We start from the raw sequence: 18761 nt of genomic DNA, 5'->3' as shown, positions 1-18761 counted from the left end.
GAGGTTTATAATGACTTTAACTTTAAACATTCAGTGTAATTTGTAGCATGACCCAAATTATATCAACCCTCCTGTTTTTGAGTGACATTCACAACCATTTAAGAATGTTTTTTCTCATGCACGAAGAAATGGTGTGTTGCTGAGAGCATATTTATTAAGTCATCCAGCCAGATGTCAGATGCATTTTGACACAAACACTGAAAATCAAATTTCTGAGATGTGCCTTTATTGGCTATATTAAAAAAAATAAAAATAAAAAAATAGTAATGCATGCTGTCCAAAATAGCCACAAAAAAGCCACGGTAGACCATGTCATCAAAAATAGTATTAAAAAAGTGGTGGTATAGTGGCTATGTCATCCAAAATAATATTTTTTTAAAAAGTCATGCATGGTATGAACAGCACAGGGACTTTTTACTCTTCGTGTATCACTCCGCTTCACAGCTGTTCCAAATTGTTGATTAGGCCTAAATTAACAGTCTGTAGTTACTATAGACTGTAGTGTAACAGACTGCTGTTATCTTGGAGCTGTCACACTGTCTTCCGTCCCGTTTATTGTTTTATTAGTTATCCAGTTAGGTGAACGCGGGACTTTCTGTTACCGTGGTGACAGCGGTGTTCGTCAACACGCCGCCATGAGCGCTTTTCTGTGCACGTGCGGAGCCGTTAGCCTAGCTGTTGTTTTTAGCTTAGCTGCCTCAGTTTAGCTAGCTGGCTAACCCACACATGGCGTTTCAAGACTGTTTACAACTATGTTACAAACGTTTGGCGCGGAGACAAGGAGCCTTTTAAAGGCGGCAGGGGGATGTTTGACTGTCGCTCGCCCAGCAGGGACTCTCGCTTCACTGGCGACCGGAGCCAGAGTTTCCTCAGCTGGGTGAAGCAGCTGGAGGCGGCGGAGACTGCAGTTATGAGCCGGTAAGGATTCTTCGAGAAACACACAATATACAACAGTGTGCTACAGTTAACAGACTCTTATTTAACTGGAAACACACAGATAATTATACATGATACTAAGCAGCTGCCCTGCACATAACATGTAGACCTGACTAACACAATATAGCAAGCTAGTCTACAGCAAAAAGTTTTGTGTTGCTAGGCAATAGCAGTCACTTACATAGTTGTCAACTTGCGGTTGCGGAACTATTTGTGTTAGAGGAGCCAAAAAAATCGCTAGATGACTAAACAAATATTCATTTGTTGTCGCATGTTAATGTTAACTGATAGATGACGCTTGTTGGACCTGAGCAATAGGACACTGGAAGTGGTGCTGTTGTACCTACAGGTGCTACAACCGAGTCACAGCTGTGATGATGTGCAATACAACACCGCTGCCTAGAGTCATAGAATACTATGTCGTCCAAAATAGCATAAAAAAAAGTCTAAAATAACAAAAATCATAATACAGAATGTCCTCCAAAATACAAATAAAGTTATAGTATAGTATGTTATCAAAAATAACATAAAAAAGTCATAGAACAGTAGCTTATGTCATCTGAAATAACATCAAGAAATCATTGTATGTCATCCTAAATACCCGGAAGAAGTCATAGTAGGCCTGTTGTACGTCGTCCAAAATATTATAAAAAGGTCATAGTATAGTATGTCATCCAATTTGCACAAAGAGTTATAGTATAGTGTATCTTCCAAAATAACAAAAAGTCATGGTATGGTATGTTGTTCAAAATAGCATAAAAGTTATAATATTGTATGTTGTCCAAATTAGCAAAAAAAAAATAGTATTGAACAAGTCAAAATTGCATAAAAAAAGACATGATATAGAATGTTATCCAGAATATCAAAAAAGGTTATAGCATATTAAATCAAAAAGTCAAAGAATAGTATGTTGTACAGAAATAGCATAAAAACATGTTATAGCATTTTATAAGACAGTTTGAAAAAATAGTAGTGTCTTAAGGGTTTTTCCTTTTTTTATAAGGACCCAACAAACTGAGGCAAAAAGTGAAGGCAATCTCTTGGAGGAAAACGCCAATGCAAGAAAGTCCGCCTTACCAGTTGCAGCTGCTCGTTAAGATGATTGCTCTAAATCATGGATACTGGATTTGCTTTGCCTGTCGGCCAATTTTGCAAAATGACTGGAGGTTAGGAGCCAGTTTATAGACAAACATTAATAAATACTAAAAAAATAAAGGCAAAATACAAGCTCCATTTTTCATTGAATCGCCTGTTTTCAACCATCAAACTTTTGCTGTCCTCACTTAGTTTGGCAGAGAGGCAAATCCAGTCAAGGCAACCCAGCACGTCAGGTGTACGTGTTTCTAAGGTTTGAGGTTATACAGGACTAAGTCTGGACCTCTCTGGGGGGAATCCTGCACTGACACTTTATTTTTCATAAACAAACTCTATTTTGATGCTTCTACTATGCATTCTGGCACCTTATTCAAGTACAAAAAAATTCCCAATGTGTAATGACTTATTTTCATTGTGAATTAGGAAATGGTCAGCCACCTTGAACCCTATTGCAGGCCAGATTTGTCCCACGGGCCATAATGTGAGAATCACTGTTCAAAACAAACTGTATTAACCCTTTGAAACCTAAGCAAAACGGCTGGATTTCTTTCAAAAACAACGGACGAAGGCCATGACTGAGTCTTGGGAAGAAACGTTAAAAAGTTGCAAAAAATTACCTTAAAAAACAGAAACCAAAAAAAAACTTGATACTTGAAAATGATGTTTTTGAAAAATTGTTTAATTGTGATAATTATATAGTTTTCTGTAATTTTGACCTGTATTTTATATAATGTTTTTGTAAATATATCTTGCAATTTGTGGAAAATTTCTCGCCAAGTTGCTTATTGCCTTTTACCTATGTTTTCAAATAACAATGTAAAGCAATTTGCTCAAGGTTCAAAGGTTTAAATACCAGGTTTAATTTGAAACCTGGACAGACATCACTTTTTTCATGAGGACATGCATCAGGAGATGACAAGACTAATTGAAATTGAATTTGACCTGTAAGATAGGTGTTTATTTTTTTACCATATGCTGTACATGCTCACCAAGAAGTTAGCAACTGAGAAAGAAAAAGAAAAGTAAAAACACAAACCAGAGAGCAGGATTGGGTTAGTTAATTTCCATCCAAAACATTTTTATTGTCCTCCAAACTGAAAGGTTTACCCTGTGATTTGGCTTGTTCGCCGAGCCAAAAACATACATTGCATTTCTTCAGGTAGCAGTGGAGGCATACAAAGATCTTTTTTGACTGAGAGAAATTAATGGAAAGAGCAATACAGGATTCTCTCCTTCAAGTCACATGATGAGTAATCTTTGCATTCATGAGTAATGGAGAGAAGATTAATTTCAGATCACGGGAAGCTTGAGAGAGTAGCGTCTGGTCTTCCATGAAAGAGAGAAGAGAGGGGAAAACAAAAATAAAACAAAAAGAAGAACCGTGTGAAGACCAGGTTGTGTTTCTTCCATGTTCGAAAAGGCCTGAAAATGGTCACACTGAAGAGATTGTTTCATCTCTGTTTGCCTCCGAGTTGCCTTTACGTAGAGCATCTGTAGTGTGCACAAATGGACACCGGATATGCAATTCAAAACCAAAGTGCCCACAGTCGATATAAAGCAAGGTCACATGACCCAAAACAGGTGATGTCACACAAGGGGGAGGGGGGTCGAGACAGGACATGAATGTAACCAAACGTGGCCATCAGTCTGTGTGTGTGTGGTGTCGAAATGCCAGTGGTGTGGCACTCAGCACCGTTAATTTACAGTTAGTCAGGTGTCCAAACAAAAGAGAATGACCTCCCCGTCTTGTGACTGTGCAGTTAAAAATGGGCACATGGTGATTTAAGCTCATGCTTAAGTTGTGGTAAACCATCCAAGCACTTCTTTAATTAATAACTATAAATACACAGCAGCGTTTTTACCGGAGAGGTTTCTGTCTTCCTCCTCTCATTGGGTGAGTGTGTGACGTGTTTGTCTCTTTAAAACATCTAACTACGCTTTGCTCATCTGCTAGAGGAAACACGGGTTATGTGGAATTGATTATCAACTTTCATATAGATTTTTCTATAATATATTTATATAGTTATTTTTCTTTCTCTCACGCACCCACCACGCTTGCTTGCACATTCTCTCGTCTCACTACTTTTATTCAATGTACACAACGTAATAAACATGGGGTTGAGTGGGGAGCGACAGAGCTGAAATGACAATCACTGAGAAAAAAAATAAAATAAAACAAAGCCAAAAAGAACTGCAGTCTTTTTTCTCATCCATTGGCAGTTGGGCTGACTCATCAGTCGGCCGCGTACAATGGTGGTTTGAGGGGAGGGAGTGGCCATGTCATCAAAGGGGCGGCGCGGGAGGCTCTTTCTTCGTAGGTGCTGTTTTAGTTGTCGTTTTCGTCGTCTTGGTAGCTGGGGTCGTCTCCTTGAGGTTGAGGTTCTCCAGTGCCACGTCCAAGGTCATGACCTCAACACAGCCCATGGCCTCGAAGTCAGCGAAATTCCGCAACGGGCCGTGGCAGTCGTCCTCGTCTTCGGAGGAGGAGGCTGAAGCGTCCTCGTCGGGCAGCAGCGTGGACAGCAGCAGCTCCGTCACAAACAGGCTTCTGTCGGCCCACTGGGCCTCGCACGCCTGCCGCTCTGCCTCAGAGAGCCGCGGTTCGCTCAGCCTGCGGGGGGGGGATTAACAGATAATGAGACAGGTGAGAGGAGCACGAAATACTTGATAATTAGAGAAAGACACGATGAAAATCAGGTGACAGTAGAGAATAACAAAATAACAGCCTCAAGGGTCAATTCTGTATTTTTCAACCTAGACTCGATTTCCCATGTTTTTGTGTCTAAGTGACTAATGGGAACAGCAATGTTTTCTCTTTTAAATTGGTCCAGTACTGAGTGAGAGCACTTCTGTCAGCAGACCAGATCCAGCCCCATGAATTGCTATTGCCAAACCCACTAGACTTGATATAAACAAACAGTAATTTTGACATCATGAAAGTTCAAAGTTGACAGTTAAACAGAATAAAACACACAGAAACTGTCTGAGCTAGTCTTCCTACTGTTAAAACAATCACCAGCACTGGTTTGGTTCAAAAAAAACTTTTTGACTCAGTTAAAACTGAAAATATGCTGGTTCTATCCAGACTAAAATTAATGTTTATTTCACTGGAGTCTGGTGGGTTTGGTCATAGCAATTTCGAGGCTGTTTCTGGTTAAACAAAAAGGTCTACTTCTGTAGGGATGCTTTCCAGAAACTGTCAGACCCTTGGAATAATAATCTGAGTGAATCAATGGCAAAAACAAGAACTTTTAGTGGATGCAAAGTGACATACACTGACAGGCCAAACATGCCCTGAGTAGGTAATTGCAGCCAGTTTTGCCACTGCTAGCTGCAGCGCTCTCACTCAGTACTGGACCTGTTTCAAAAATGTTCCCATTAGTCACATCAGAAAATAAGGTCCAGGTTGGAAAATACCAAACTTAGCCTTTAAGACTTACAGAAATACTCTGCAGAGTGAAGTTCAAACATCCAAGGAAAGATGTTTAAAGTAGATGTAAAAAGAGCAACAGTCTTACCTGCTGAGTAGAAATTGAGAGCTATGTGCATTATGCTGTGTGTTTGACTCAGGTGGACCCGGGTTGGGACTGGGGTTGGTATTGTGGTTGGCACTGGGGTTGGGGTTTGCAGCTGCTGAATTGGTATTGAGGATTGCATTGGCTCGCCCACCGCCCCGGGTTGCGTTTCGGGCTGTTTCCAACTGTTGACGTGCTGCCTGGGCCTGCTGGCGCTCCAACTGGAGTTGCATCTGAAGTTGTTGGAGCTGGGAGGCCGAGGGCCCCGAGCTTAGCTGGCCGCCCGCGGAGCGTCGGACCCCTGACAACTGGGACAGAAGCTCTGGAGGAACAAGATGGAGAGTACGAGGGCTAATGGTTAGAACAAGAAACATTGATTCATATAAAGAATAACAGTCTATGATAAAGCCAGTACACCAGCTGAATAAAAAATATTTAAAAAATATGATCTTTAAAGTAACAATACTGAAGATTTCAGTCCTGGTTGATTTGGCAACACCTGGGGTTACTGTGGTAACACCAAGCACAGTTTAACACTGATATTACAGGTCACTGAGTCTTTTGGGCAGCAAAACAAACTATCACCATTGTGATACCTCATTTTGCAAAGACAGACTTAAGAGACATGTTACTTTAAGAAGATTATTAAAACTAATCAGAATAATACAATTCTTTTTACAAATTTAGCAATAACACATAGACAGTAAAAATAAGTCAAATTGGTCACACTCTTTATCCCTAAACAGTCGCGTTTATGAGCTATTCTGTCACCAAACAATAATCTAGTTGGCCCACCGTGCAGCCTCTGATCCACCATCAAAAGAACAACTGTATAAATCAAAAGACAAACATGTTCAGTATGATCAGTCCCTCAGCAGTGAGGCTAAAACTGGACCAGTCGGGTCAGCGGCGCAGCAGGTATAGCGGGTCATTAGTGAGGAGGCTGTTTGTGAGGCACACTGAACAGAGACCCTCATTATGGCACAGCTGGAGCTGACATGGCGAATGCCAAGCACTGAACCGGATTAAAATTGGGAACAGGATAAACAGGGAATTGCCACAGCAACAATTCTGCCCACACATTACTGTGTTATACAGATTTCCTTTAAGATGGGGCGTGAATAACATCTGTGCTGCTGCAGGTATCTGTAGGTGTGAGAAACAATTTATGTCAAGACAACTCATTAAATTTGTCTATGACTGCAACATGCCCCGATTTATTACTGAACACCAGTGTTTGGTGTGTCAGACCTCCTGCAGTGGTAGCTGGCTGATAGTGAATTTGTTTTCCGCCTGACTGTAATGACTAGACTATCGTTTAGTCTGATCTATATCAGGCTCCACAGCTTCTTGTTCTGCAGCTGTGAGCCTCAGAGGGGCTTTATCATACATGTCAGCATGGGTTTATCACGTCACCGTGACTGCTCCTCCGTGTGTGTGTTGTGTGACTGACCTGCTATGGGGTCCATGGCCTCTCTGCTGTAGTTGGAGCTCTGTGAGGAGCTCTGGCTGGTGGAGAGCCCCCCTGTGGTGCTGCTTGTGAAGTGCATGTTAGACCTGCGGGCTCGAGGACCCCCCAACCCACGCCCAGGGTGAAACATCCTCCTCACGTGCCGCACCCCACTGGACTCATCGTAAACCGCAGAGTTAAGGAGTACAAGGCCATATAAGTGCTACAATTTTCATTTTTTATACACTTTCAACCAAAAACCCCCCAAAACAACGATTAGCCAAAGATAAGTATCTTGAATTTGTCCAACCAACAGTCCAAAACCCAAAAATAAAAACCAAACAAAAACATTAACCAATCTTTTTGCTCTTGTTTTTCACAAGTTGAAAGATCTAAAAAAAAAAAAAAAAAACAACAATGCACACAAGACATCTTTCTCCTCAATTTTCCCTCACAAAATCGATTATATTCCATGATAGTGAACACCTCTACTTTGCTAAGACAATCTATCCACCTGTCAGCTGTGGTATGTCAAGACGCTGATTAAACAGCAAGACTACTTCACAGTCGTGCCTTGGGCATGTCATATTAAACCATCGCTCCAAAATGTACAGTTTGATCACACAAAACAATGCCACAGAAGTTTCAAGTTCTGAGGAGGCGTGGCACTGGCATGCTGACTGAGCCTATGCATGTGAATTTAATGTTGATTTTACTAACATAAGCCATATCCAATGTATTTTCTGTAAATTTGGCAGAACATCTAACCGGCCGCACAACCAAAGTCCACGTGTAACCACATCAGCACCTCCACATCCAGCATCTGCACCTAAAGATCATCTGAGACCAGCCACGCAGAAAGCTGAGGCAACAATGGATTTTCACAACTGAAGAATTTATGCAGTCTTCAAGGTAAAACTATACATTTCAGAGTGCCTTTTATATTCTGACCAATGGCACACCTGTGTGGTATTTTTACATTTGAAAAGATGGAATCAGCAAATATTTGGAATTTTTGCTTGTAAAATTTCAATTAATTCTCTGTTGATCCAACAAATGCATTACTTAACTTGTAGTTTCAGCACAGAAATGGTCACTGCCTCTCTTCTAATTGCTCACCACACTCAAGCCTTCTGATTCACCTGCAGTCTGCTAACATAATTGTATGATGCTCTAATTTCACACCAAACCCATCCACAAGACAACTCACACAAAAGCCATGGCCCTGTTTAATGAAACTTAGGATGCACTTGTTCTCTCTGTTTCATTGAACTACATTTTTGCGTCTTTTGTTTTGTCAACAGCACTTATTCAAAGTACTCTATAAATAGACTGCCAGACTGCACCATCAGTCTTCAGAGGCTCTGAGTGCAGCTCGCATGGAGTGTTCAGCTGGTTCCTGACAGGTAAACGCAGATGCTGCCATTTCAACCTTTCACATCGTTTGGTAAATAACACATCCTCGAAGAATGCTTCTTTATGTGGCTCTCCTGAACAACTTGTTCTGTGTAAATCAGCTCACATATGTACAGTAGGTTCATTCCTCTGTGGACTGCATTATCAGCCTCAAAAGGAATGAAGGGAATGAGTACACATTTCTGGAATATAATGTAATAGACTACTACACTTTGGCACAGCCTTAAGTTTGAATAAAATCCCACAGTACTTAAATAACAGATAAGACAAGACCTTCTGAGAACACATTGCTACTTTTTGTGCCCCCAACAGTTACTGCCTTCTGCAGTTGGCAGATATGTGTCAACCCACTGTTATGCATGTGACATGCCTGTACAACAGGTTATAAAAACTATGCAAACTATTAAGAATGCACAGATTCAACTGTCTTACTCCAGATACAGGTTTCAGTAATTCAACTCAGGGTATCAGTTTATACCAAGTACCAATCCAATAACAGTGTGCTTTAAAAACTGAGCCGAAAGTACAGTTTGGCTGAATTGATTTTCACTGAATTGGGCCACTGTCACAGTCAATATTAAACTAGATTTGACTGCTACATCCCCAAATCCATCAAAACCACAAACCACAAGGTAGAGCTCACACCTTTCAAAAAACAAAACAAAACAAAAAACAGGAAAGCATCATCGAACTGCAATTGATCTGCCGTTCAGAAACACTCAACAACACATTTCTTGTAGACCAAATTACAGCATTTCTTTAAAATAAGTTCTAGGTTGAAGCCTCCTTCGCCACAAACATAAAGTAAAACTGTGCTGAGCAATTGCTGACTCCATCGCTGCAGATATTGATAAAAGATGTCCTAGGTTGAAGCCTCCTTCGCTACAAACATAAAGTAAAACTGTGCTGAGCAATTGCTGACTCCATCGCTGCAGATATTGATTTTAGGTGGCTTAAATGTTTTGCTGAGGCCTCAATCCACAGCAGTACATTTCGTAGCTTCCATACCAGTAAATTTATAACAGATGCTAGCAAAACAACACGGGACAAGAATGGCAGGAACGTCAGACAGGTCAACAAGATTGTTGTTAATGTGATGTCACCACAGTCCAGCCGACTGCATTTTACTTAAGCCACCATCAAAAGAGCAGAATAAGGACAAGGCCACACAAGCAAGTTTATCTGTGCATCAAACCAGTGGCAAACAGTGTGCAACCAACAGATCAATGTGAGTGAACCTGAGTTTGTTGAAATGACACGAGGCTCATAATTTCATTCAAAACAGCACAACAGCCAATAAATCATTACAGCACATATTCTGATTCTCGGCCTCAGTCATGTTCACCCACTATGGGGATTGGGGAAACTACCACCGGAGGCTTTAATGTTATTAGCAAAATGTCAACAAATGTCAGTTTCAGTGAACCGACGCCTCCCTGGTGCACTAATCTTTAAAATGACAAAGCAATCTGGATGACACAAACTACATTTTCATTTGAAAATCTAAATAGGTTCCTCAAAGACAGCTTACAATATCTGCTTCTCTTCACACAACTGACTGGAAGACAAATACAACTTGTTTTTTTATAGCCTGGTTATGGTAATGTCTGTGGAGGAGGGTACTACTACTTGAAAAGGATATCAAGTCTCTGGGTGCTCTGTGTTCAAGTGTGAGATGAGCAGCAAAGTCATCTGTCACATGATTTGGGTCGCCACCTGGCAGCGCTGCGCATATGGGGCAGATCTAGAGGACAGGAAGAGAGAGTGTACAGGTTAATACCGGCACACTTCACTGCACATTCAACATTCACCAGTCGGTGCTGGGTCCTCTTAATCAAACACTCAGATTGGCAAATATCCGTTTTTGAAATGTCGTGTTTAAACATGAGGGGGTGCAATCTAAGGACAGCTCCAGCTCTGTGGTGAGTGTGTCAAAATTCAGACAGATATGAGGTGAAGTTGAAGGCACAGATTGATTTGTAATGTTTGACAGTTTGTCGGTCTAATTTACTGTGGGATGCTGCCAAACAGAATAACATATGAGCTTCACTGCTGTACCAGTGACATTGTTTTTAGCCTTTACTTATCCAGGTTTGTCCCACTCAAATCAAAGATATCTTTCATAAGAGAGACATGGCCAAGAATCACAGCATCACAAAACAGAGTTTCAAAAATTGACATAAAAGCATGTAGAAAAGCATCATGTGATTTTGTTCTTGTATTTAAAAGGTTTAAAACAAACTAACTTCCAGTATTGACTAAAAACAGGGGGAAGAAGTATTTCCCAAATATCCCTTTCTCAGTCAAAGGATAATGGTTTACTGTTATTCCCTAAAGGTTTGCACAAAATGACAAACAATGATATTTGAGGTCATGATCTACATTTTGATTTTCACACTGCACTTGCTGCTGCAGTGAAAGACTAGTCGCTACTTTAGTAATTTACTCTTGGACAGTAATTGGCTACCCCGACAGCCATTTCGTGACAAAAAGTCACTCACTGACAACACCTTTCCTACTGAGTTATGACTGACAGTGACTCCATCAAATGCCACAGGGATAGGCATGAAAACATTTCATACAGTAATTCATTCTGCAATATTTTAACATAAACAGTGTTTGGGTGCTGGGTTAATACCTGCTTTGTGGTTAAAATGAACACTTATTCAGAGTAGAGACATTATTCCTACAATCTGTAAAACAGCATTTACATGTGCCACTCCAAAACACTCCATTTTAATGGTGTTGGCTTCCCTCAAGTAAGTTTAAAGAATCTGCAAGTTGATTTTTTGTTGATTCTAAAATAAATGAATCAGAGGTTGTCTGGACGGGTTAAGAATAACACCATTTAAACAAATAATGATCACAATTATATGTCATGGCCTGTTATAAGGTGTGCAGTGCGTGGGGCTTCAGCTCTTAAAACTATTTCTCAGCAGTTCAAACCAGTCTTTTCTTGCTGTCAGAAGACAAACAGTGAACATCTATAAATAGAGCTGCACAGTCTACCTGACATCACTTGAAGTTCAGTTTCACTTGCAGAGTCATAAGAACTAGACTTTGGGTGGTATATTGTGAAGTCACACAATAAGTGCCTTTCCATCCACCTGTTTTCATTCACATTTCCAATTTGTGCATAAAAAAATCAGTAGAGACATTCAGAATTTGAAAAAATGTACAAATATCAAAGTTTATATGCTCGAGGAAGGTATAAACGTTTGTGTATAAGGCTGCACCTATCAATTTCTTTTTCTCAATTAATCTAACAATTATTTTTTCAATTAGTCAATTAATCTAACGGCTAATTCACAGACTATTCTTAAGACTTTTTGTTTTTAAGTGATTAATATAAGAATAAATATACCTAAAAATTAATATCAAAATCTTGTCTTCTTAATACTTAAGTAATTGTATTCAATCATCTTCGCTTAAGAACAATGATATTAGCGGCATATTTTAAGATGTCCTGTGGCAAGCCATTTTAGCCAAAGGCGTGCTGCAACATGTCCTCCGGAGCAATCCATGTGTTGACTGGGTGCAGCTTACTATACTGCATTGCGCCAACGCACATTTTGCAAATCCACATATTTCCATAACCGATGATGTTGATGAATCGCTCCAGCCTATGTGTATTGATAGAAGGTAAAGTTGGGTAAGATTAAGTGTGATGGGAACAGAATCAGTGAATAAATGATGACGTACCATACTGCTAGCCATTTGTGCCATCATTGCATAGGCCACTGCAAGCTCCCCCAATCATCTCTGGATGGATTTTAACATCCTTGTATGTGTACACAGGACTGTTACCAGAACTCTCCCAAGAGCACATAGCTTAATATTTCTTGTACAAAACTCTATTTCCAATGTCCACACCTTCTTATTCTGCAGTGGTGTAATGGCAACCGACTGGAGAACTGGCAAATCAATTTGCACTCTTGCTGATATTGTGAAAATCTGTGTAATTTTTTTTTGCTACATCTAGGTGGAAACCTGACTAAAATAAGATAGAAATATACTGCAGCATATTTTCAAAACCTCTAATGTGATTGACGCTCCCAGACACTGATTTAATTTACTAATTTTGGAAAATCTGAGGTATGCAGGAAAATCAACACAAACAAAAATGTTTCCAGGTCTCAAGACCTGTGCAAACATCTAGTATGTAGTCACTGTTCCGTACTATAGATGGCTGTGTGCAACGCTTTAGCAACAGCTTACCACTTCTGTGGAGGTCTCTGTGTGCTCTGCAGCCACGTGCTCCTGCAAGGAGATCTCTGTGTAGCCCATCCTGCCACAGTAAGGACATGTGAAAGCCTGAGGCTGCTCCACTGAAAACGCTTCTCCGCCGTAGTACAGGTCTGAAGGGGAATCAAGATGGACATTCAGTGTCAGTGTGTTTGCGTGTGTTAGCTGAAAGTCGATTTCAGGTGCTAAAATTGCAGTGTTTTTAATCATAGCTGCCAAAGAATCATACAAATAAAATCTCCACTATAAAATCATAAAGTCAAGAACCATGGATACAACAGAAAGTTAAAGCTTCACAGCAAATTTTAGCAGGATGTAACCCCACATTGTCACATTTAAGCCATTTGGAAAAGATGAATTAATACACTGGTTCAGTTCAGACAGGTTTAGTTGATGAGCCACACCTCCTCGATAACTACAGCATTTTTCTAGCCTTGCCACACTCCAGGAAACTGTTAGTAATAAAACTTCCCTAGCCCACTTACATAAAATCAACCTGGGTGCAGTCAAAACAAGCTGTTAACACTACACTGACAATATTATCACCTTATAAAGTTGTTATGGTGAGTGTGTTAGCAAACAGTTGCCTATTTACACATCCAGCATGCTCAGAGCACCATCAGCATTCATTTGGAGTAATGTTTGTGTCCAACTTCAATTTTCCTGCGAGCTCTGTTTTCATTTCCCACAACTTCTGAGGGAAATATCTGATTATTTTTATTGATGAATGCCTCATTTTGTTCAACAGCTCTTCACTAACTGTGTCTAGCTGCCATTTGGTGTTGGGCAGGTGACATACTGTGGGTTTACTATCTATTAGAAACAGGTTTGGTGACAGTGGTGAGACTGACCAAAAGTGTAACATTTGCAGAACTGCTCCAGAGCTGACTGAATCCGTGGTCTGCTAATACATTTGTGTTGTTTCATTAATTTGAAAGAGCCCTTTCACATAACACATAGTTAATATGAAAACACTGATTTGTGCATCTTTACAGAGAGCAATTTGTAATACATTTAGCCTTCTGCATAAAAAAATCACCTATAATAAGCCAGTTGCTAATATTACATGTCAGTTTAAAAAGTCTAGCAAATTGCTTGAAACGATGCTGTACTAATATTTTCTCCATAAAAACAATAACGAGTTTTAAATTCTACCATCAAACTGAGGTGTGTGTGTGTGCGTGTGTAAATATTGAGATTCACCATACAAAACTTGGCTCAGTTGGTGGAGGACCAACAGCCACACTGAAATACACATATACACACACACACACACAAAGACAAAAACACAAATCACAATCACAAAACAGCAAAATCTTTATGAGTTTGCACCTTCTGCTGTGTTTTCAGCAACAGTTTTTATTTTTTTTCCAACAGATTGTAAAACAGCATTTCCAACGTGTGAAACGCTGAATATCAACATATTTCAGAGCACCAATGCATGAAATAACAGCAGAGGCAGTCGTCCAACAGCAAGGGAAAGGGTCCATTTAATCAAAACCAGAGCAGCCTCTCCATCTGAAAACAAAAGCCAGCGGCAGCAGAGATAACATACACTGTAACACTTTAACTTGTGCAGGCTTATTAAGGCCACTGAGGGGAGGTTTCCAAAGACTACCGGTCTCAGAGGTCCATCCTAATTATGACAGGCCAAGAAATGCCAGTTCTTGATTATTTATAAATCACTGTAACAACCCAAGTATAAAAATTACAGATTGTTTGTTAACGCAGCTATTCATTCTCTTTATTTTTGGTATACTCTGGCATGACCATCTTCTAACTGGTCTGTCACCCGTCACACCACATGCACAGACACATACACCCTCTAACTTAAGCTGCAGATAAAGTTGTTCTTATTTTTGACAGTTCATTGTTGATACTCCACTTCCGATAAAGTCTGACTCAGAGGCACTCTGACATTAAGGTGATAAACCACTGTGTGAATCAGTTGATAGATACGGTGTGGTTGGTTTGGGGTTAATCTTAGAGCTAAACTGCAGAGATGCAGCAAATTTTTGAATAAAATGTTCAACATCTTTATTTTCTGTCCTGGCTGTCAGCTGATTACTACCATCTGTCAATCAAGATAGTGTGTAGCCAAGCACTATTAATAAGAACAACAAATATCATAATTCTGAATGATAGTTTATGAAGCTCAAATTCAAATGTTTTTTATCGACATGGATAGACACTCTGCTCATAATTAGCCTGATGTAAAAATCTATTCTACTTACCAAAGTCAACTCGGGTTAATATACACTGCATGGGATGCTCTGTGGTGTGTCTGGTTGTGGTTGCGCCGCTCTCGTAGCACGATGCGCACAGATCGTAGTCGTAGCAGATTAAACATTTGTATCTTCGACCTCTGAAGTTGCCTTTTAAACATGCATCGCAGCTCACGCCTGAGGGAAGAAAGATAAGACATGACAAGAGAAAGGAGAAAGGAGAAAAGAGAGATGAGATTTTGCATGTCCACATCATCTTAATTTGGGTTGATCAACACAGCATATTTCATAATCTCAGATTTTAAGGATCATTTAATCCAAAACAAGTAGATCCTAAAAACAACTTGTGTTTTATCTGTTCTCATAAAACAATACATTCGATATTTCAACTTCCTTCAACCAGATCAGATGAAAAATAACTGAGAAATGATTTCTTATGTGCAATGAATCTATTACAATAAAATAAGCTTAATGTTTTTACTCAATGCATGAATGCTTACTTCCAAATATAGCTATTAAATAATTACAAAGTACTACACAGAATAATTGTAACAAAGTGGTTACAACATGTTTGCAAAAAAAAGGTATTATGCATGTGGCAAAATATGATGCAATGCAATAAATAACATATATGTACCAGTAATGTCAGGTTTTATTTGAGGCTGTGACAGAAGTTTAACTCTTACTGGGGTGCTGTAGTTGTGTATCCGATTGCATCAAGTGTTGTTTTGTTGGACTTAATTGTTCGTTTTTGTAAGTTGTTGCTTTACTTTTATATTTATTTTTATCATGATGTTGAGGTCAGTCATGGGTTAGCTGGAATGGATATCTGTGTTGTGTGATCCTGACACAGTAAAAGGGACAATTACTATGAAGTAGAAACAACATCCTGTGTCACAGTCTGGGCAAAAGTGAAGTTTGAAAGTGTCAAACTGGGTGAATTTGTTGCAGGGAACATTGCATTGCAACATGTATTACAAGTATATCACCGTGTCCACCCCCTGTGGCAATCCTCTTACTCAGGAGTGACCAGGAGAATTTTTGACTAGTGCCTGTAGCATTCATCTTATAACTATACACTCAAAACGCTCAACTCATTCATAAACCACCCTGATCATCACTATATACATTCCCACACTGTATATAACATGCTTAACCTTGTGTGTGACATAGGGTAAACGGGACACTCTTAGCTCAAGCAATTCTTGATTGACTAGGACAGTCGTGCAGTCTCGGTGTATTGTATGACACCAGGGTGCCTTAACTCCCTCATATCTCCATTCATAGCTAGCAAAGCTCACCCTGATCCTGCTTTGCAGCGGCTGACAGCTAGCTGCTGCAGACACAAGTAACAACTATAACCACTTACATATTAAACATAAGTAACTTGATGACTACTTGCAGCAAAGTTGACAACAACAACACAGACATGGAAACTAAAGGCCGCTCAGGCCTGACTAACCTTAGCTGCTGGCTAACCAGTTTAAGAATAACACAGCTACTGTTAGCTTAACTGTTAGCTGACAAGGAAGACAGCTGTGTTACACTTCACCCAACTCAACTTTTTCCCGGCCGGTGAGCTCAAACATCTTATGACAACGTTAGCTAATGTCTACTTGACACCAACAGCGAACTTCTAGCCCCAACAAGGTTGGCCACAAGGACGAGGTGAATGTTGGGTTTGCTAAATGTTAGCTTGCGAAACTGGAATATAAAGGCCAACTTTTACCAGGGAGGAGGCTACAACAAGCTAATGTTAACGAGAAGACAAGCCCTCGACCCCGCAACGCCATCTGGGACTCGCCGCTCTCCTATGTTTCCTATTCTCGGCACTCCCCCTTGCTCCCCAGCTCGTTAACGTTAACCTACATAACCTATTACCAGCTAGCTTCCCGGCTAGCACACTTAGCTAACGATAACTAGCTTCTTCCGCTTATATGTCACTGTTGTTTTGGGCACCTAACGCGGACTAATGTACATTTTCTGACACGTCAACGTCAACTGCAAGGTCCACTGGACACATTTTGTGGCCGCCATAATGCGTCCCCACGAAATTACACCGCAACCTTGCTGCTAACAGTAGCCAACGTTAGCTAGGATGGGCTGCAAAACAAGAAATTCTCGGCTAGCTAACGTTAGCTCGCGGTGCTCTGTCAACGTTTTTATCACAAATCCAGACTCGCTCGCGCGTCCGTGTTGAAGCATGTTCTTACCTTCATGACGGGACATCCTACGGACACTAGCGCAGCCCCCTGCTCGGGCTCCCTGGCTTGCAATACAGAATAATATTAGTGAAGAGAAGAGAAGCCGGGGTTGGTTGGCTGTCCCTGGCCTCTTCCCTCATGAAGGATCCGGTCTGGCTCGCTGCCCCCCCTCCGCCTCCTGCTGTGTCACTGTCCGGTGCGCTGCCGCTCTGTCCACACGGTGGCGCCGCTGTCTCAGTTTTGGAGGGACGGTCGCTTCGGCTCGTGGGTGACTTAGGTTTTGTGACCGATAGTAAACCCCCGGATCTGAATGGGCTCCAAGAGTCCCATCAAAAGAGCTGTGAACTCAAAACATGTTGATACATACTTGGTTGATTTTAACAGGTTTTCAGTTTATCACAAAAACATACTTGGTGAAACCCCCTGGTGTGAAGTGAAGTATTTTTGTTTTTGTTTTTTTTTTCTTTATGTGTCAATAGAGAGAGTTTAAAAAAATGTAGTTATCAATAATTTAACCAGTTCAGAGCCCAATTATGTTCAAAACACAGAATATATATATATATATATATATATATATATATATATATATATATATATATATAGGGCTCAATGACACTAAATATAGCCTGTTGAGAACCCTTACAGTAAAATATTTATTTATTTATTTATTTTGATACAGGACTGACTAGAAAGGCATAAATAACAGTTAGACCTACATATGCCCATCACCTGGTAACCTTAAAAAGTACTCAAAATGCAAAACTCCTTTTTCTCAGTGGCATTCAATATTTCATTTAAATTGAATAAATCCAAATTAATGTTAACTGCAGTAACATGGCTGTTAAGGAAATTATGTTCAAGAAATGTTAAACTATGCAAACCTTAAAGCTATCTGTCATCAGCTGTCAAATGCACAGCCACTTACATGGTCGGAGCCATTTCATAACAGGCCCTTTTGGCTAGTTGTACACATTTTCGCTTTACTAAACTGTACCTGAAGTACTTTGCATTCTAGCCTTTGGGAAAAAAATACCAGTTTCCCATTTTTCTACCATCAAGCTGCTCTTTAAAGTAAACACAACATATAGTTATCTGTATGTATCCGGCAAACAAGATAATTGGAAGCCCCGGGCGTTGTTTTTTTTACACAGGAAGTGCAAGGAGAACATGATGAAAGGAAAACACAAATTAGTTGGTACATTTCAGAATATTTTGCATTGAGCACAAACAATGAAATAAAGTGCATCCAAACGTATTTTGTGAGTTATTTTGAGAAACAACCCAAACTTTGCTCTGACCTCATGGCCCATACCTGAAGTTTTTGACAATAATTTTAAGAATGAGTAGGAACAAGGCTGCACCAGATAAAGATGTTTAAATTATGGTGTTTCTGTTCTCCCCTAAGCAGCTTGTAGGTCTGCTTGATTGTTTTAGTCATTCACAGTGCCCCATTGTTGGATCTTGCCAGGCAGACCTTGTTGGGCAGAATCAGGACAGGTCAGCATAATACAGAATCAAACTGGCACTGCGGCTGGGCAGCTGGCTGAGGTGTGTGGATGGAAAAAATAACAATACCCCTGCATGAGAAGCAACATTAACTTTGACATAAATATAACTGCCAGTGTCTGACATCAGTTTTAGTCCAACAGACTAATTCTGGGAAGTCTTTGACTTC

At 40.2% G+C, this 18761-nt stretch overlaps 1 protein-coding gene across 1 annotated transcript; it reads right to left on the bottom strand.

Moving 5' to 3' along the window:
- Positions 1-3088: 3088 nt before the first annotated feature.
- Positions 3089-17240, bottom strand: LOC121944946 (E3 ubiquitin-protein ligase KCMF1-like). Its single transcript, XM_042488914.1, has 7 exons — positions 17096-17240; positions 14892-15059; positions 12631-12770; positions 10055-10156; positions 7000-7180; positions 5550-5868; positions 3089-4642 (listed from the first exon to the last, which is right to left on the bottom strand). Exons 1-7 carry the CDS (start codon positions 17109-17111, stop codon positions 4315-4317), a joined length of 1254 nt encoding a protein of 417 aa, XP_042344848.1. The 5' UTR covers positions 17112-17240; the 3' UTR covers positions 3089-4314.
- Between the last annotated feature and the right edge of the window lie 1521 nt (positions 17241-18761).

The sequence above is a fragment of the Plectropomus leopardus genome, chromosome 6 (assembly GCF_008729295.1).
Source record: "Plectropomus leopardus isolate mb chromosome 6, YSFRI_Pleo_2.0, whole genome shotgun sequence".
NCBI classification, from domain to species: Eukaryota; Metazoa; Chordata; class Actinopteri; order Perciformes; family Serranidae; genus Plectropomus; species Plectropomus leopardus.
Note: the sequence above shows the minus strand (reverse complement) of the source record. Positions and strands in the feature narration are given on the sequence as shown.